Source organism: Dipodomys merriami, unplaced genomic scaffold (genome assembly GCF_024711535.1).
Source record: "Dipodomys merriami isolate MVZ:Mamm:240054 unplaced genomic scaffold, mDipMer1.0.p SCAF_20, whole genome shotgun sequence".
NCBI lineage: Eukaryota > Metazoa > Chordata > Mammalia > Rodentia > Heteromyidae > Dipodomys > Dipodomys merriami.
Genome location: NW_027203382.1, coordinates 31681388 through 31694724, shown reverse-complemented (window position 1 = coordinate 31694724; position 13337 = coordinate 31681388). Strand labels below are relative to the sequence as shown.

Sequence of the window (13337 nt, the reverse complement as noted above, 5' to 3'; positions counted from 1 at the left end):
GTTTTTTTTTTTGTTTTTTTTTTTTGGTCCGGTCGTGGGGGCCTGAACTCTGGACCTGGGCACTATCCCTCAGCTCAAGGCTAGCACTCTACCATTTGAGCCACAGCGCCACTTCCGGCTTTTTTCTTTTTGCTTATGTGGTGCTGAGGAATCGAACCCAGGGCCTCATGCATGCAAGGCAAGCACTCTACCACTGAGCCACCTTCCCAGCCCCAGTAGAGTGCTTGTTTAGCATGCATGAAGCCCTGGGTTCACATCCACATACAGAGAAAAAGCCAGAAGTGGTGCTGTGGCTCAAGTGGTAGGCTTTGAGCAAAAGAAGCTCAGGAACAGTACCTAAGCCCTGAGTTCAAGCCCATGACTGACAAAAAATAAAGCAAATTCAAGCCAGACACCAGTGGCTCACTTTTGTAATCCTAGCTACTCAGGAGGCCAATATCTGAGTATCATGGTTCAAAGCCAGCCCAGGCAGGAAAGTCCATGAGACTCTTATCTCCAATAAACAATCAGAAAACCGGAAGTGGCACTATGGCTCAAGTGGTAGAGTGCTAGCCTTGAGCTGAAGAGCTGAGGGACAGCGTCCAGGCCCAGAGTTCAAGCCCCATGACCAACAACAACAACAAAAAAAGCCAATCAGTCATCAGTATTAGACATTAGACCTTTGAGTATATTCAAAGGAAGATATGTTTCAGGAATTGACAGAAATTCAAAAAGTTGGGGCTGGGAAGGTGGCTCAGTGATAGAGTGCTTGCCTTGCTTGCATGATGCCCTGGGTTCTATTCCTCTGTACCACATAAACAGAGAAAGGTAGAAGTGGCGCTGTGGCTCAAGTGGTAGAGCGCTAGCCATGAGCTGAAGAGCTGAGGGACAGCACACAGGCCGAGTTCAAGTTCAATGACCAACAACAACAACAAAAAAAAAAAATTCAAAAAAGCTCCAAAAAAGTTTTGAGCACCAGCACCATTTTTGTATAATAGTGTCATTTCTCCAAGTGACTCCTTTGCAGAGGACAGCACATTTGAATATGCTTGGTATATGGATTAAATCTGTCCACGTTCTTCTATACTTTTCTTCATTGGGCAGCATGCCCAAAGCTTACACTTTTTTTGTTACTGGGTTTTTGTGTTTTTGTTTTATGCCTGTCTTGAGGCTTGAACTAAGAGCCTGGGTCCTGTCCCTGATCTCTTTTGCTCTACAACTTGAACCACATCTCTATTTTTGGTTCTCTGGTAGTTAATTAGAAATAAGAGTGTGCCTAGGCTTGCTTTGCACCTTGATCCTCAGATCTCAACCTACTGAGTAGCTAGAATTAGAGGCATGTGAGCCACTGGCACCCAGCTTTCAACGCTTATGTATAGTTTTAATACTAATATTGATTAGGACAATGGTTTTCTTGAATACTATCATAATTTAAGTATTTTTATTAGTCTTAAATAATAGTTACTAATCTATATGAAAGTAGGTTGTAATGTACATCCAAAAGACAATGGCCTAAAATACCTTGAAGCCCAGGTCTGTTTAGATTTTTTCCTTGTGTACCAAAGAGAAATAAATATAGGGTGTTTTATGCATATCTGTTCTTATGGTATGGTAGATCCTTAGCGTTACCATTACAATGATGATATCAGAGAAAATTTAGTAACTATTCTTAGTGGTTCCTCTTCATTCTTTGTCTCTTAATTTTCAGTAAAACATCCAAAATTGTCTAAACCATTGGCTAGGACTTTTCTTGTATTATTGTCATTTTATGTTTTGGTTTTGTTAATATGCTAGGGAGGAGTACTTGTAGTAACACTTTCCCCTAATTGTTTACTGCTTTAGTTATTTTCCAGGACAATGTGAATGGATCTATTGCCCAGGAGATGCAATATCTTCAGTTGCTGCTTCTGAGAAGAGTACAGGAAAAATTTTCATTTATGATGGTCGTGGAGATAACCAGCCACTTCATATATTTGACAAACTCCATACATCTCCTCTTACTCAGATAAGGCTAAACCCAGTTTACAAAGCAGTGGTGTCTTCTGACAAATCCGGAATGATCGAGTACTGGACTGGGCCTCCTCATGAATATAAATTCCCAAAAAACGTGAACTGGGAATATAAAACTGACACAGACTTATATGAATTTGCCAAATGTAAGGCTTTTCCAACCAGCATATGTTTTTCACCTGATGGGAAGAAAATAGCTACCATTGGATCTGATAGAAAAGTTAGAATTTTCAGGTTTTTAACTGGAAAACTTATGAGAGTCTTTGATGAATCATTAAGTGTAAGTATAATTGGGATTTAATCATTTTGTCTAAAAATGTTTTTATTTGTGCTGTTCCTCAAAGTTTTTTTTTTTTCCTTTTTTTTTTTTTTTTTTTTTTTTTTTTTTTTTTTTTTTTTGCTGGGGGTGGGCAGTGGGTAAATCAACATCAGAGCTTGAATTTAGGGCCTTGCAGTGCTGTACCACTTGAGCCACACCTCCAGTCTAGCATTATGCTGGTTAATTGTAGAGAGAGTCAAACCCTGGCTTTCAACTGGGATCCTCCAGGTCTTAACCCCCTAAGGAGCTAGGATTATAGGCATAAATCACTAACACTGGGCTTTTTTCCCCCTCGTCTAGACTTCTAGCTTAATGATTATTTTCTCTTAGCACATTAAAGTTTTTACTCAGTTTTTTTTTTTATCTTGAGTTGATGTTCTTTGCAGCACTGTTAGATTTATTATGTGGTATTTAACATATTCATGTAGCTCAATGTTTGTTTGCAGCTTATAGTTTTCTTAAGATCCTCAACCCTTATTGTATGTCCTCATTCCTTCTTAAACTATTCATTCTGTACACATGACCAGAGTGCAGCTTTTTGAAGCTCTTCCAGGAAGGAAATATCAGAAAAAAAACTTTTAGATACACTATTATTGTTTTCAACATTTGTTGAAATGATAGAACTGAGTTGAGGAAATCAGGAGTAAAGCTATAAGATTCTGAATAAGACTGTTTTCATTTATATTAATAGGAATATAGCATTCATTAATTACGTTAATTGTACTACAAATAAAAAATAATGACTAGTAAGTGGAATCTCTTCTTTGATGAGGTGGAAATACTTTTTAACAGTTTAACAAATTGGTGTGAAGTTTTACTTTTTAGTATTTATTAAGTTAGTGAAATATGCACAGTCAGTGCATATAACTATGAAGTTGTATATTATACAGGCCTTGCTATGAAGACTAGAATAGGATACTGTTGGTAAAAACACATGGTCAAATGCTTATTAGATTGAATAAACATACACAAAATAATATTACTGATGGCTGCCTAAAGACTTATGTCCTCAAAACTGAGTTTTCTAACAGAAACCATCAAAATGTACTTAAATTCCTAGCATACCAATAATTGAATGTATGTCAGCTTGTCTGTGTTAGATACTACAGACAAGAAAGCCTAACAAGGTCTGTAAGCTGTTAGATGTTGAACTCCTCCTACCTGAATCCTGACATACATACTCCCTTTATTTATTTTTTTTAAATTTTTTGTGCTTCACATATCCAGAAAAACTGGAAGCCTTTCAGTTAAGATAAGCATGAAGTCAGGCACTTGTGGCTCACATCTGTAATTCTAGCTGAAATAAGAATTTGTTATAAATTAGTAAGATAATAGTTCATTCAACAAAAATTTGAGTATTTGTTACATCAAACACATAATCCTTGAACAAGGATTTCAAAGTCTATAGCTCTGTTGTTCATTAGTGACAGGTGACTACTGAGTGCCAGATGCATCTAGACCCAAAGAGAGAGTTACTCAAATGAAATATATGCAAAATTTCAAAAACAAGTTTCAGTTGTTAAAATTGTTACTTTAGAAATTGTGGGTTCGATTCCTCAGCACCACATAAGAAGAAAAAGCTGGAAGTGGTGCTGTGGCTCAAGTGGTAGAGTGCTAGCCTTTAGCTGAAGAACTCAGGGACAGCGCCCAGGCCCAGAGTTCAGGCTCCACGACCGACAAAAAAAAAAAGAAATTGTGATATTTTGGATGCATTAAGTTGAATAAAAATTCAGACGAATTTTGTTTTTATTGTGCTTAATTCAGTCACTGTAAAATTTAAAATTATTTATGTGCCTTTTATGTCATTGTAAACTGCCAGTCTGAGGCTTTTTAAAAGGCAGTACACCAAGAAAATAATAATAAAGGCAGTACAACAGCCTGGGCTCTTGTGGCTCACACCCATATTCCTAGCTACTCTAGTGATAGAGATTAGGAAGATTATAGTTTGAGACCAATCCAAGCAAAAGCATTCACAAGACCCATTCACAGAAAAAGTTAGGTGTGGCAACATGATTCAAGCTGGCTCAGGGAAGAGGTAAGATACTGTCAAATAAGATTCTCAAAAATAACTAGAGCCAAAAATAAAATCCTCAAAAACAACTAGACCCTAAAAAAGCAGAGGGCATGGCTCAGCAGTAGAGCCTCTACCTAAGCAAGCACCAGGTCCTGAGTCCAATTTCTAGTACTGCAAAAATAAAACGGAAGAAGCCAATTTATCATTTCTGTACAGAAAATATTTAATTAGAAAAATCACTTATCCTTAATGCAAAATACTTTGATTTTATAAGTGGTTACACTGAGGATTAAACATAGGGCCTCATGCAGGCTAAGAACAAATTCCAGATCTGCCACTGAGCATACTTGAAGACCTGAAGTATCTTTTCTGTCCTGCTTTTAGGGCTTAAGTTTCTGAAGATATAGAAGTTTAAACTCTTAAGGGTACTTAATGTGTACAGCGCTTCTATTCTCCTTCGTTTTGTTTGGGTGGTGGTGGGGTAGAAGGAATAGCATTTTTCACATTATTTCCTAGATGTTTACTGAACTACAACAAATGAGGCAACAGCTACCAGACATGGAATTTGGTCGACGAATGGCAGTAGAGCGTGAGTTGGAGAAAGTGGATGCTGTAAGATTAATTAATATAGTTTTTGATGAAACTGGACACTTCGTGCTATATGGAACAATGCTCGGCATTAAAGTTATAAATGTAGAAACAAACCGGTAAGCTTCAATATAAGTATGGTTTTTAAAAATACATTTATGCAGGACCATTTTCTCCATTAGGAGAACAATGAGAGTTCTGTTTGTTACAAGAAAAGTGGAATGGTCCCAAATGTCTAAACTTAACCAAATGTTTTGACTGGATTTTTCTGTGGTCTCTCAGTTGTTTATAATCTTATGTAAAAAGTTTCTACTCAATGTTTGTAAAAGAAATGGAAGAAGATATGAATAGTTTTCAAGGTTTTTTTTAACAAGTTTCAGTCTGTTTTACTTAGTGATTTAAATTAGTGTCATTCATGTTAATCATGCCAAATAGTTTAGCCACAGAATTCAGCATTACATCCTGCTTAGACATAAAATCAGAAGTTAAAATGCATGAAACCACAATAAGTCTTTTGTGCAGAAACTCCATTTGTCTTAGTACAAAATATCTATGCTCATATCCTGAATATAAATGAAAAGAACTTAAATGATATTTTAAGAAACCCTATGCTATGCATTCCCACATATAAGCATTGATGTTATCGTTCTTGGCAATATCAAATCTTGGAATGTTGGTAAAAAGATTAAATAATAGGAATGGGTTAAAATGGTACACGTATTGGTGCTATGGGGAATTGGTTTAAAGACACATCAGAGAAATCTGTGCTATGATGCTCAAATTATGTCATATAAGATGGCTTATTTGCATATAATCTATTCCTATCCTTCTTTATACTTTTAAGTCATTTCTCACTTATAATACCTGATATAATGTAAATGTTATATAAACAGTTACAATATATTGTTTAGGGACCAGTAATAATGGGGGAAAAGTGTATATTCAGCACAGACCTTTGGTATTGGCATGTACTAAAGTTTGAACTCGGGGCCTCACTCCTCTTAAGCATAACAGTTCTCTAGAAACTCCTCTTCCAAGTGTTTTCTCTCAGTCAGTAGGTTTGTATTTTCTTCACAATTATGTGATTTGAAATTTATACTTGTCTACCAACTAAAAAGTATACTCATTTGGGGATGGTGAAACACTATAGGATATCTTCTGCTATTTTATATAAATCAGTGATTGACCTTGTCTATTATCTGTAAAGTTGTCATGATTGGAATCAATTCTGGAAATTAATTATTAAAAAAAAAAGACAAAATACATAGCTAGCCAGGTGCTGGTGGCTCACACCTGTAATCCTAGCTATTCAGGAGGCTGAGATCTGAGAATCACGCTCCAAAGTCAGCCTAGGCAGCAAATCTGTGAGACTCTATCTCCAATTAATGACCAGAAAATTAGAAATGGCACTGTGGCTCAACTGGTAGAGCACTTGCCTTGAGCTGAAGAACTGAGGGACAGCACCCAGGCCTAAAAGTTCAAGCCCCATGACCAACCAAAAAAAAAAAAATTGCTGTATTTTCCAGGTGTGTGCGGATCTTAGGCAAACAAGAAAATATTAGAGTGATGCAACTGGCTTTGTTTCAAGGAATAGCCAAAAAGCATCGTGCTGCAACTACTATAGAGATGAAAGCTTCTGAAAACCCTGTTCTTCAGAATATTCAAGCTGACCCTACAATAGTCTGTACGTCTTTCAAAAAGAACAGATTTTATATGGTATGTGTGGCATGTTGGGAATTACATTTGTACCTTCAATGTAAGAGAATGTTGGACATGTTAGTAGACTGTCTAACCAACTGAAATACTTCCACTTCAAATATTACTATTATTTAATTCAACCTGGCTTCTATAACTATTTGTGCTAAGATGATAGGAAATTAGTAGATACGATCATGATAGTATCCATAAGTTTTAATTTTTTAATGTTTTGCCAGGCACTGGTGGCTCATGCCTATAATCCTAGCCCCACAACAGATGAAAAAAGTTTTATTTTACTATTTTTCAGCTTTTTTTCTTTCTTTCCTCAAGACATTATTGGGAAGTGATCTCAGTGCATCCATTCTACCACTTGAGCCATATGTGTCTGCATCTTTTTATCTTTTTTTTTTTTTTCCCCGAGTCATGGGACTTGAACTCAGGGCCTGGGTGCTGTCCCTGAGCTTTTGTGCTCAAGGCTAGTGCCCATTTGAGCAATAGCTTCACTTCCAGTTTTTTTGGTGGTTAATTAGAGATAAGAATCTCACAGACTTTTCTGCCCAGGCTGGCTTCAAACCACAATCCTCAGATCTCAGCTCCTGAGTAGCTAGGATTACAGGCATTGAGCCACCACCACCTGATTTAATTCTTGGTATATTCTAAAAATACAAATCTTAATTTCCAACCAGTCTATTAAAACACTTTGTTAACACTTTATTAAAACTCCCCAGAGTTTACATATACATGGTTAAAGTACACATACTCATTTTAAGGTTTAAGCAAATAGAAATTTTTTTTAAAAATCATTGTTTCTTTGTCCAGCTAACATTAAGAATTTTCTTTGTTTTAATAGATAAACATAACCGTAAGCTAAACTTAAGATACATTACACATATATGGCTCTTCTTTTAGTCCCTGTTTAAATCCATCATATGAGATAAAATAGTACTATTTTAAGCAAGATGTAGAGCTGTGGCTCAAATGGTATAGTGCTATCCTTGAGCAAAAGAAGCTCAAGGTCAGTGCCCTGGCCCTGAGTTCAAGCCCCAGAACCAACAATAAAACTATGATTTTAAAAATCCATACACAAACTAATTCAAGATAACTTTTTAAAAATTATCATACAGCCGGGCGCTAGTGGCTCACGCCTGTAATCCTAGCTACTCAGGAGGCTGAGATCTGAGGATCGCGGTTCAAAGCCAGCCCGGGCAGGAAAGACCGTGAGACTCCTATCTCCAATAAACCACCAGAAAACCGGAAGTGGCGCTGTAGCTCAAGTGGTAGAGCGCTCGCCTTGAGCTGAAGGGCTGAGGGACAGCTCCCAGGCCCAGAGTTCAAGCCCCACGACCGACAAAAAAAAAAAATTATCATACAATAGATAATTTGTTCCATTGAAGAATACATTGTAAAATGTTAAGATGAAAACATTCTAGGTTGGTTTTTTTTATTGAGAATCCTACTTGAGTGGATCAAGGAATGATGTTAGGGAAGATGGGAAGTCATGCATTACCTTTTTGACTTCTTAGAGCTCAGCATCAGGTAGACCTGGCCTGGGAGAGAATTTCTACTTACTGAGTTAAGTAAAAGAAATGGCCTTGAGAAGTCCAGACTTTTTATATCCCAAAGATTTTTCTCTCTTTTCCTTGTCCCCTGAAGATCGTAAGATTTCTATACCTTTACTCAGAGTCTGCTTTTTCCCTCCTAAGCTTCAGAGTTCAAATAGATCGAGTAAGACTCTGGGGGAAAAAGAAAAAACTCAAGATACATTACTTGTCCTCTTTGTGAATCCTCATCTTAACACTATGTTCTGTTCATAGTAGTAAGATGTTCATGTAGTGCCCTGTGTTAGGCAATGATTTGTCAGTATTTTATATCCATTCCTATGGGTTTCATAACTTCCTTTATTAGGAAATAGGCACTGTTATCCCCACTTATGTATAAGAAATGGAAAAAATCAATTCACTTCCCCCATGTCACTTAATTAGTAAATGGAAGAGACAAACTTCATACGTAGGCAGCCTAATAGTGAAAAGTAAGCAACAAGTGGCAGTAAAACATAGAAGAGCTGCTACTAATAAAGGTTATATTTTTAACTACATACCAAGAAAATTTCTACCAAAAGAAGTTAAATCTCATTCGGAATCACGAATGTGCATTATACTACATGGATTATTTAAACATTAAAATAATACAAGCCATTTAATTGCTTTACAGGTCTTAAAGGACATGTTAGTGAGATAAAAATTAAATCTGATAAGAGTATTTATTTTCCTCAAGTACTTCATTTGAAATGAAATTTACTTTCTGGTGAAAAGTTTAATTCATTTTCTCACTTTTCATTTTCCCCTCCCCCACTTTATTAATATTCTTAAGTTTACCAAACGAGAACCAGAAGATACAAAAAGTGCAGACTCTGACCGAGATGTTTTTAATGAGAAACCTTCTAAAGAAGAAGTCATGGCAGCTACTCAAGCTGAAGGACCAAAACGAGTTTCAGATAGTGCCATTATCCATACAAGCATGGGAGACATTCACATCAAACTTTTTCCTGTTGAGTAAGTATTATTTTTGTTATCTTAATAATATAAGTATTAATGACAATGTGTATTTGAAACTGTGTAACTTAAAATTATTTTTTAGGAACTTTGAAGTATGTAAGTTCTATCTTGAGGGTGTTTGTTGTTGTGGGGCAGGGGTTGGTGTTGGGTTTTTTTGTTTTGTTTTGGTCAGTCATGGAGCTTAAACTCAGGTCCTGGACACTGTTTTGCTCAAGGCTATTGCTCCATCACTTTGAGGCACAGCTTCACTTCCAGTTTGAGGGTGGTTAATTGGAGATAAGAGTCTCACAGACTTTTTTTTCCAGGCTGGCATGGGACCTCAATCCTCAGATCTCAGCCTCCTGAGAGTAGCTAGGATTGTAGGCATGAGCCACCAGCATAATGTTGTTGTTACAAGAAAATTAACCTTTCCCAGTAACTTAATCTACTATAAATAGTGAAGTAACTTAAGATATGAATACATATGTATATATCTTAAGGTGCTACATTTTACTATTAACTATATACTGACCTTGAAATACTGTCAAACTCAAATATTAATCAGTCATAATATAAAGATACTCTGTTACAGTGAAAATATATACCACTACTGATATGACCTTTGAACTCTTGTTTGTCCTGAGATTAAAGGTTTTGAAAAAGTACTCCTGAATCGTTCAGACATTCAAAACATCATTAGGAAATATAATTGCTTCCAAAGAAAATCATCTTAAGATGCTTTGATTGGTTTATATCTTACCAGGTGCCCTAAGACCGTGGAAAACTTCTGTGTTCACAGCCGAAATGGTTATTATAATGGACACACATTTCACCGTATAATTAAAGTAAGTTCTGCAAATTTTGTATGACTTAACAAAGGGTATGTTATTGTGCAGTAAGAGACTGAAGCCTAAAGAATCCTTTCACACTCATCAGAATATTTGAAAGGAACAGGGAAATAGACTAGAAACTAATCAAGGAAAAAATATAGCATGACCATGACCACCTTTTAATCAACACTGGTACAGCCAGGTATAGTGGCTCAGCCTGTAGTCCTTGTTACTCACTCAGGAGACTCAGAGTTGAAGATTGAGATTTGAAGCCAGCAGAGGCAGAAAAGTCTAAGAGACTAAAATGAACCGTAAAAATGTCCATAGTACAAGTGTGGCTCAAGTAGTAGAGTGCCAGCCAGGAGCAGAAAGGAAAATCAAAAGCTCCAGGCCTTGAGTTCCAGTCCTACTACTAGCACACACAAGAAAACACTGGGCCAATATTTGTCAACAAATAAAAGGGTAAGCTAATGAGGAAAGGGTCATGAAGAAATAAAATTAATAACCATAGTCAGCTGCTGGTGGCTTATTCCTATACTCTGAACTATGTGGACTCTGAGGCTCAAAATTCAAAAAATTTGGACTGAGCAGACAAATTTTTAAGACTCTTAATTGCCAAATTAGCAAAAAGCCAAAAGTGGAAGCGTGAAGTATGGATCTAGCTGAGCTAGATGCCCTGAGTTCAAGCCCCAATAGCAACATACAAACACATAAAAAACAGACACACACACACACACACACACACACACACAGAAGTTACTATCCAGTAGCTTGATAAACCAATAAGATTGCAGACCACAGAAGGGCCACAGGGTATCTGACTTGTGACAATCACTGTTATTATACCTGAGGAGCAGAGTGAGCTTGGTCCCAGAATTTTGAGCAGCATGCTGTAGAGTGGATGGGACAGTGATGCAATCATAGGTTACTGGCAGATACTTGAGTCTTGAGAAATGGCAGGAAGAAAAGTCAGATGTCACATTTCTAAAGGAATTATTAGTGAAATGACTCTCCAAGAAATCCAGGGCATTTGATGAAGTGGGGAGATGATAAGGACAATTGTGTAAGACACGAGACACTATATAGATCCTAAACTTAAAAATAGTATTAGCTGGTTTTTCTGTAGTAGGAAAGATAGTGCATGCTTATAAGTGACAGTACCTTTGTATTTTTGTTTCAGTCATTGAATATAAGGTAGTAATTGAGCAATGGAAATATATTATCCAAATTTAAAGATACCTATAGGTTTAACTATATTTCAAAGAAGCTGGAAGTTGTAATGTGATATGGATGGACAGTGTTAATGTGTTTTTGTGTGTTTTCTGTAAGGGCTTCATGATTCAGACAGGAGATCCAACAGGTACTGGTATGGGAGGAGAAAGCATATGGGGAGGAGAGTTTGAAGATGAATTTCATTCAACATTACGACATGACAGACCATACACTCTGAGCATGGCAAATGCTGGATCGAATACTAATGGATCCCAGTTTTTCATAACAGTCGTACCAACAGTGAGTATATCATTTCTATAAAATATGTAATGTATATAATATAGATTCATGGGTTATGATTAAATGGAAGAGAGAGCTGTGTTATTCTGTAACCTCTGCAGTATTTATATCTGCTAAAATTTTAAAGTGAACACTTTTTCTTTTCTTTATTTTTTCCCCTAGCTGAGTTTGAACTTGGGGCCTTGCACTTGCCAGGCAAGTGTTCTTCCACTGAGCTAAATTCCCAACTCCAAAAGTGAACACTTTTTTTTTTTTTTAATGAAAATACCGTACAGAGGAGTTACAATTACATGGGCAAGATAATGAGTACATTTCTTATCAAGCATTGTTGCCTCCTCCTTTGTTTCCCCTTTCTATCCCTTCCCCTCTCTCCCCCTCCCCCATCCCCCAAAAGTGAACACTTTTAAGAGAAGAATTTTTTTTTTTTTTTGCCGGTTGTGGGGCCTGAACTCTGGGCCTTGGCACTGTCCCTCAGCTCTTTAGCTCAAGGCAAGCGCTCTACCACTTGAGTCACAGGGCCACTTCCGGCTTTTTCTGCTTATGTGGTGCTGAGGAATCGAACCCAGGGCCTAATGCATTGCAAGGCAAATGCTCTACCACTGAGCCACCTTCCCAGCCCAAGAGAAGAAATTTTAAGAATAACGTTTGTTAGTAAAACAGAACAATGAACTGTTTTCTAGATATTTGAGTCTACAACTCAGCCACTACTAATTTTGTATCCTAAAACAAATTATGTCACCTCTCTGGACCTGTTTCCTCATCTCTTAAATACAGGAATTCAGATATGAGTTTCCAGATACAAATTTTCAGACAAATTTTCCACAGTAGTATATGCGATATAATTTATTAATGGCATTTAAGATTTGATAAAATGTAATATGAAGCCATAAGGCTATTACTGTGAAATTTTACAAAATTACAAAAAGCATACACTTTTTTAGATAAGCATCAAACAATGAAAGAAAAGTATTTGTAACTATTATCTTCCAGGCACATAGTCCCATGGTACTATTCACAATACTTAGAGTGCTGATCCTCAGTTTTCAGTAATAGGTGAGGAAACAAATGGTTACACATAATTAACTTGGCCAAGATCAAGTAGCTAACAGAGCCACCTCCTGAACTCTCAGTATATGCTAGTAAACTATTCTAAACTGCCTCTTAATTATGCATGCAAAATTCCTACAGAGAATTTCTGTGACCTTAGTTATCATTTTCATCCAAGCAAAGTAACTTTTCTTTAGCAAACTCTTCCAGCTCCCTTTGGTCTAAAGGGTTTAAATAGTCTACTATCTGTGGGTTCTTCAGCTGGCCATTTGATCAATCACAGATTCAAAAGATTTGGAAAGTAAATCTGGGTGTACTTTTTTTTTTCTTATATTTGTTTTCTTGTTAAAGCATAACCCCAATATAGCATTACATTGTAGTAGATATTTTAGTGGAGAGAGATTTTAAAGTATACAGGATGATAGGCACATAGCTAGCATATGTGTACTTAATATGGTAGGGGGCCAGTCCCCCACATAACCTTAAATTCTTCTCACTTTGTTCACCCAGAATATGTGATTTAAGAAATTGCTGTTTGCCAATGTTTTCCATTTGTTCTCCAATACAGCCTTGGCTTGATAATAAACACACAGTATTTGGACGAGTAACTAAAGGAATGGAAGTTGTACAGAGGATCTCCAACGTCAAAGTCAATCCAAAAACAGATAAGCCTTATGAGGATGTCAGCATCATAAATATCACTGTCAAATAAAATTTGTTTTTGAAAACTAATACGTATATTAAATATAAGGCTGTTTTACATTAGGAAGTTTGAAACTTGCTGAATATACAAACCATATTTGAAA

The 13337-nt window shown here is 36.6% G+C and overlaps 1 protein-coding gene across 3 annotated transcripts in view; it reads left to right on the top strand.

Moving 5' to 3' along the window:
* LOC138833025 (peptidylprolyl isomerase domain and WD repeat-containing protein 1) overlaps positions 1–13337 on the top strand; it is a 20703-nt gene extending 7366 nt beyond the window's left edge. For all 3 annotated transcript variants that reach the window (XM_070031382.1, XM_070031384.1, XM_070031383.1), the window contains 7 exons: positions 1822–2269; positions 4839–5029; positions 6437–6626; positions 8979–9160; positions 9906–9987; positions 11302–11484; positions 13100–13337. In XM_070031382.1, the coding sequence (XP_069887483.1) occupies positions 1822–2269; positions 4839–5029; positions 6437–6626; positions 8979–9160; positions 9906–9987; positions 11302–11484; positions 13100–13243 (1420 nt within the window). In that variant the 3' untranslated portion in view covers positions 13244–13337. The remainder of the gene's footprint in view (positions 1–1821; positions 2270–4838; positions 5030–6436; positions 6627–8978; positions 9161–9905; positions 9988–11301; positions 11485–13099) is intronic.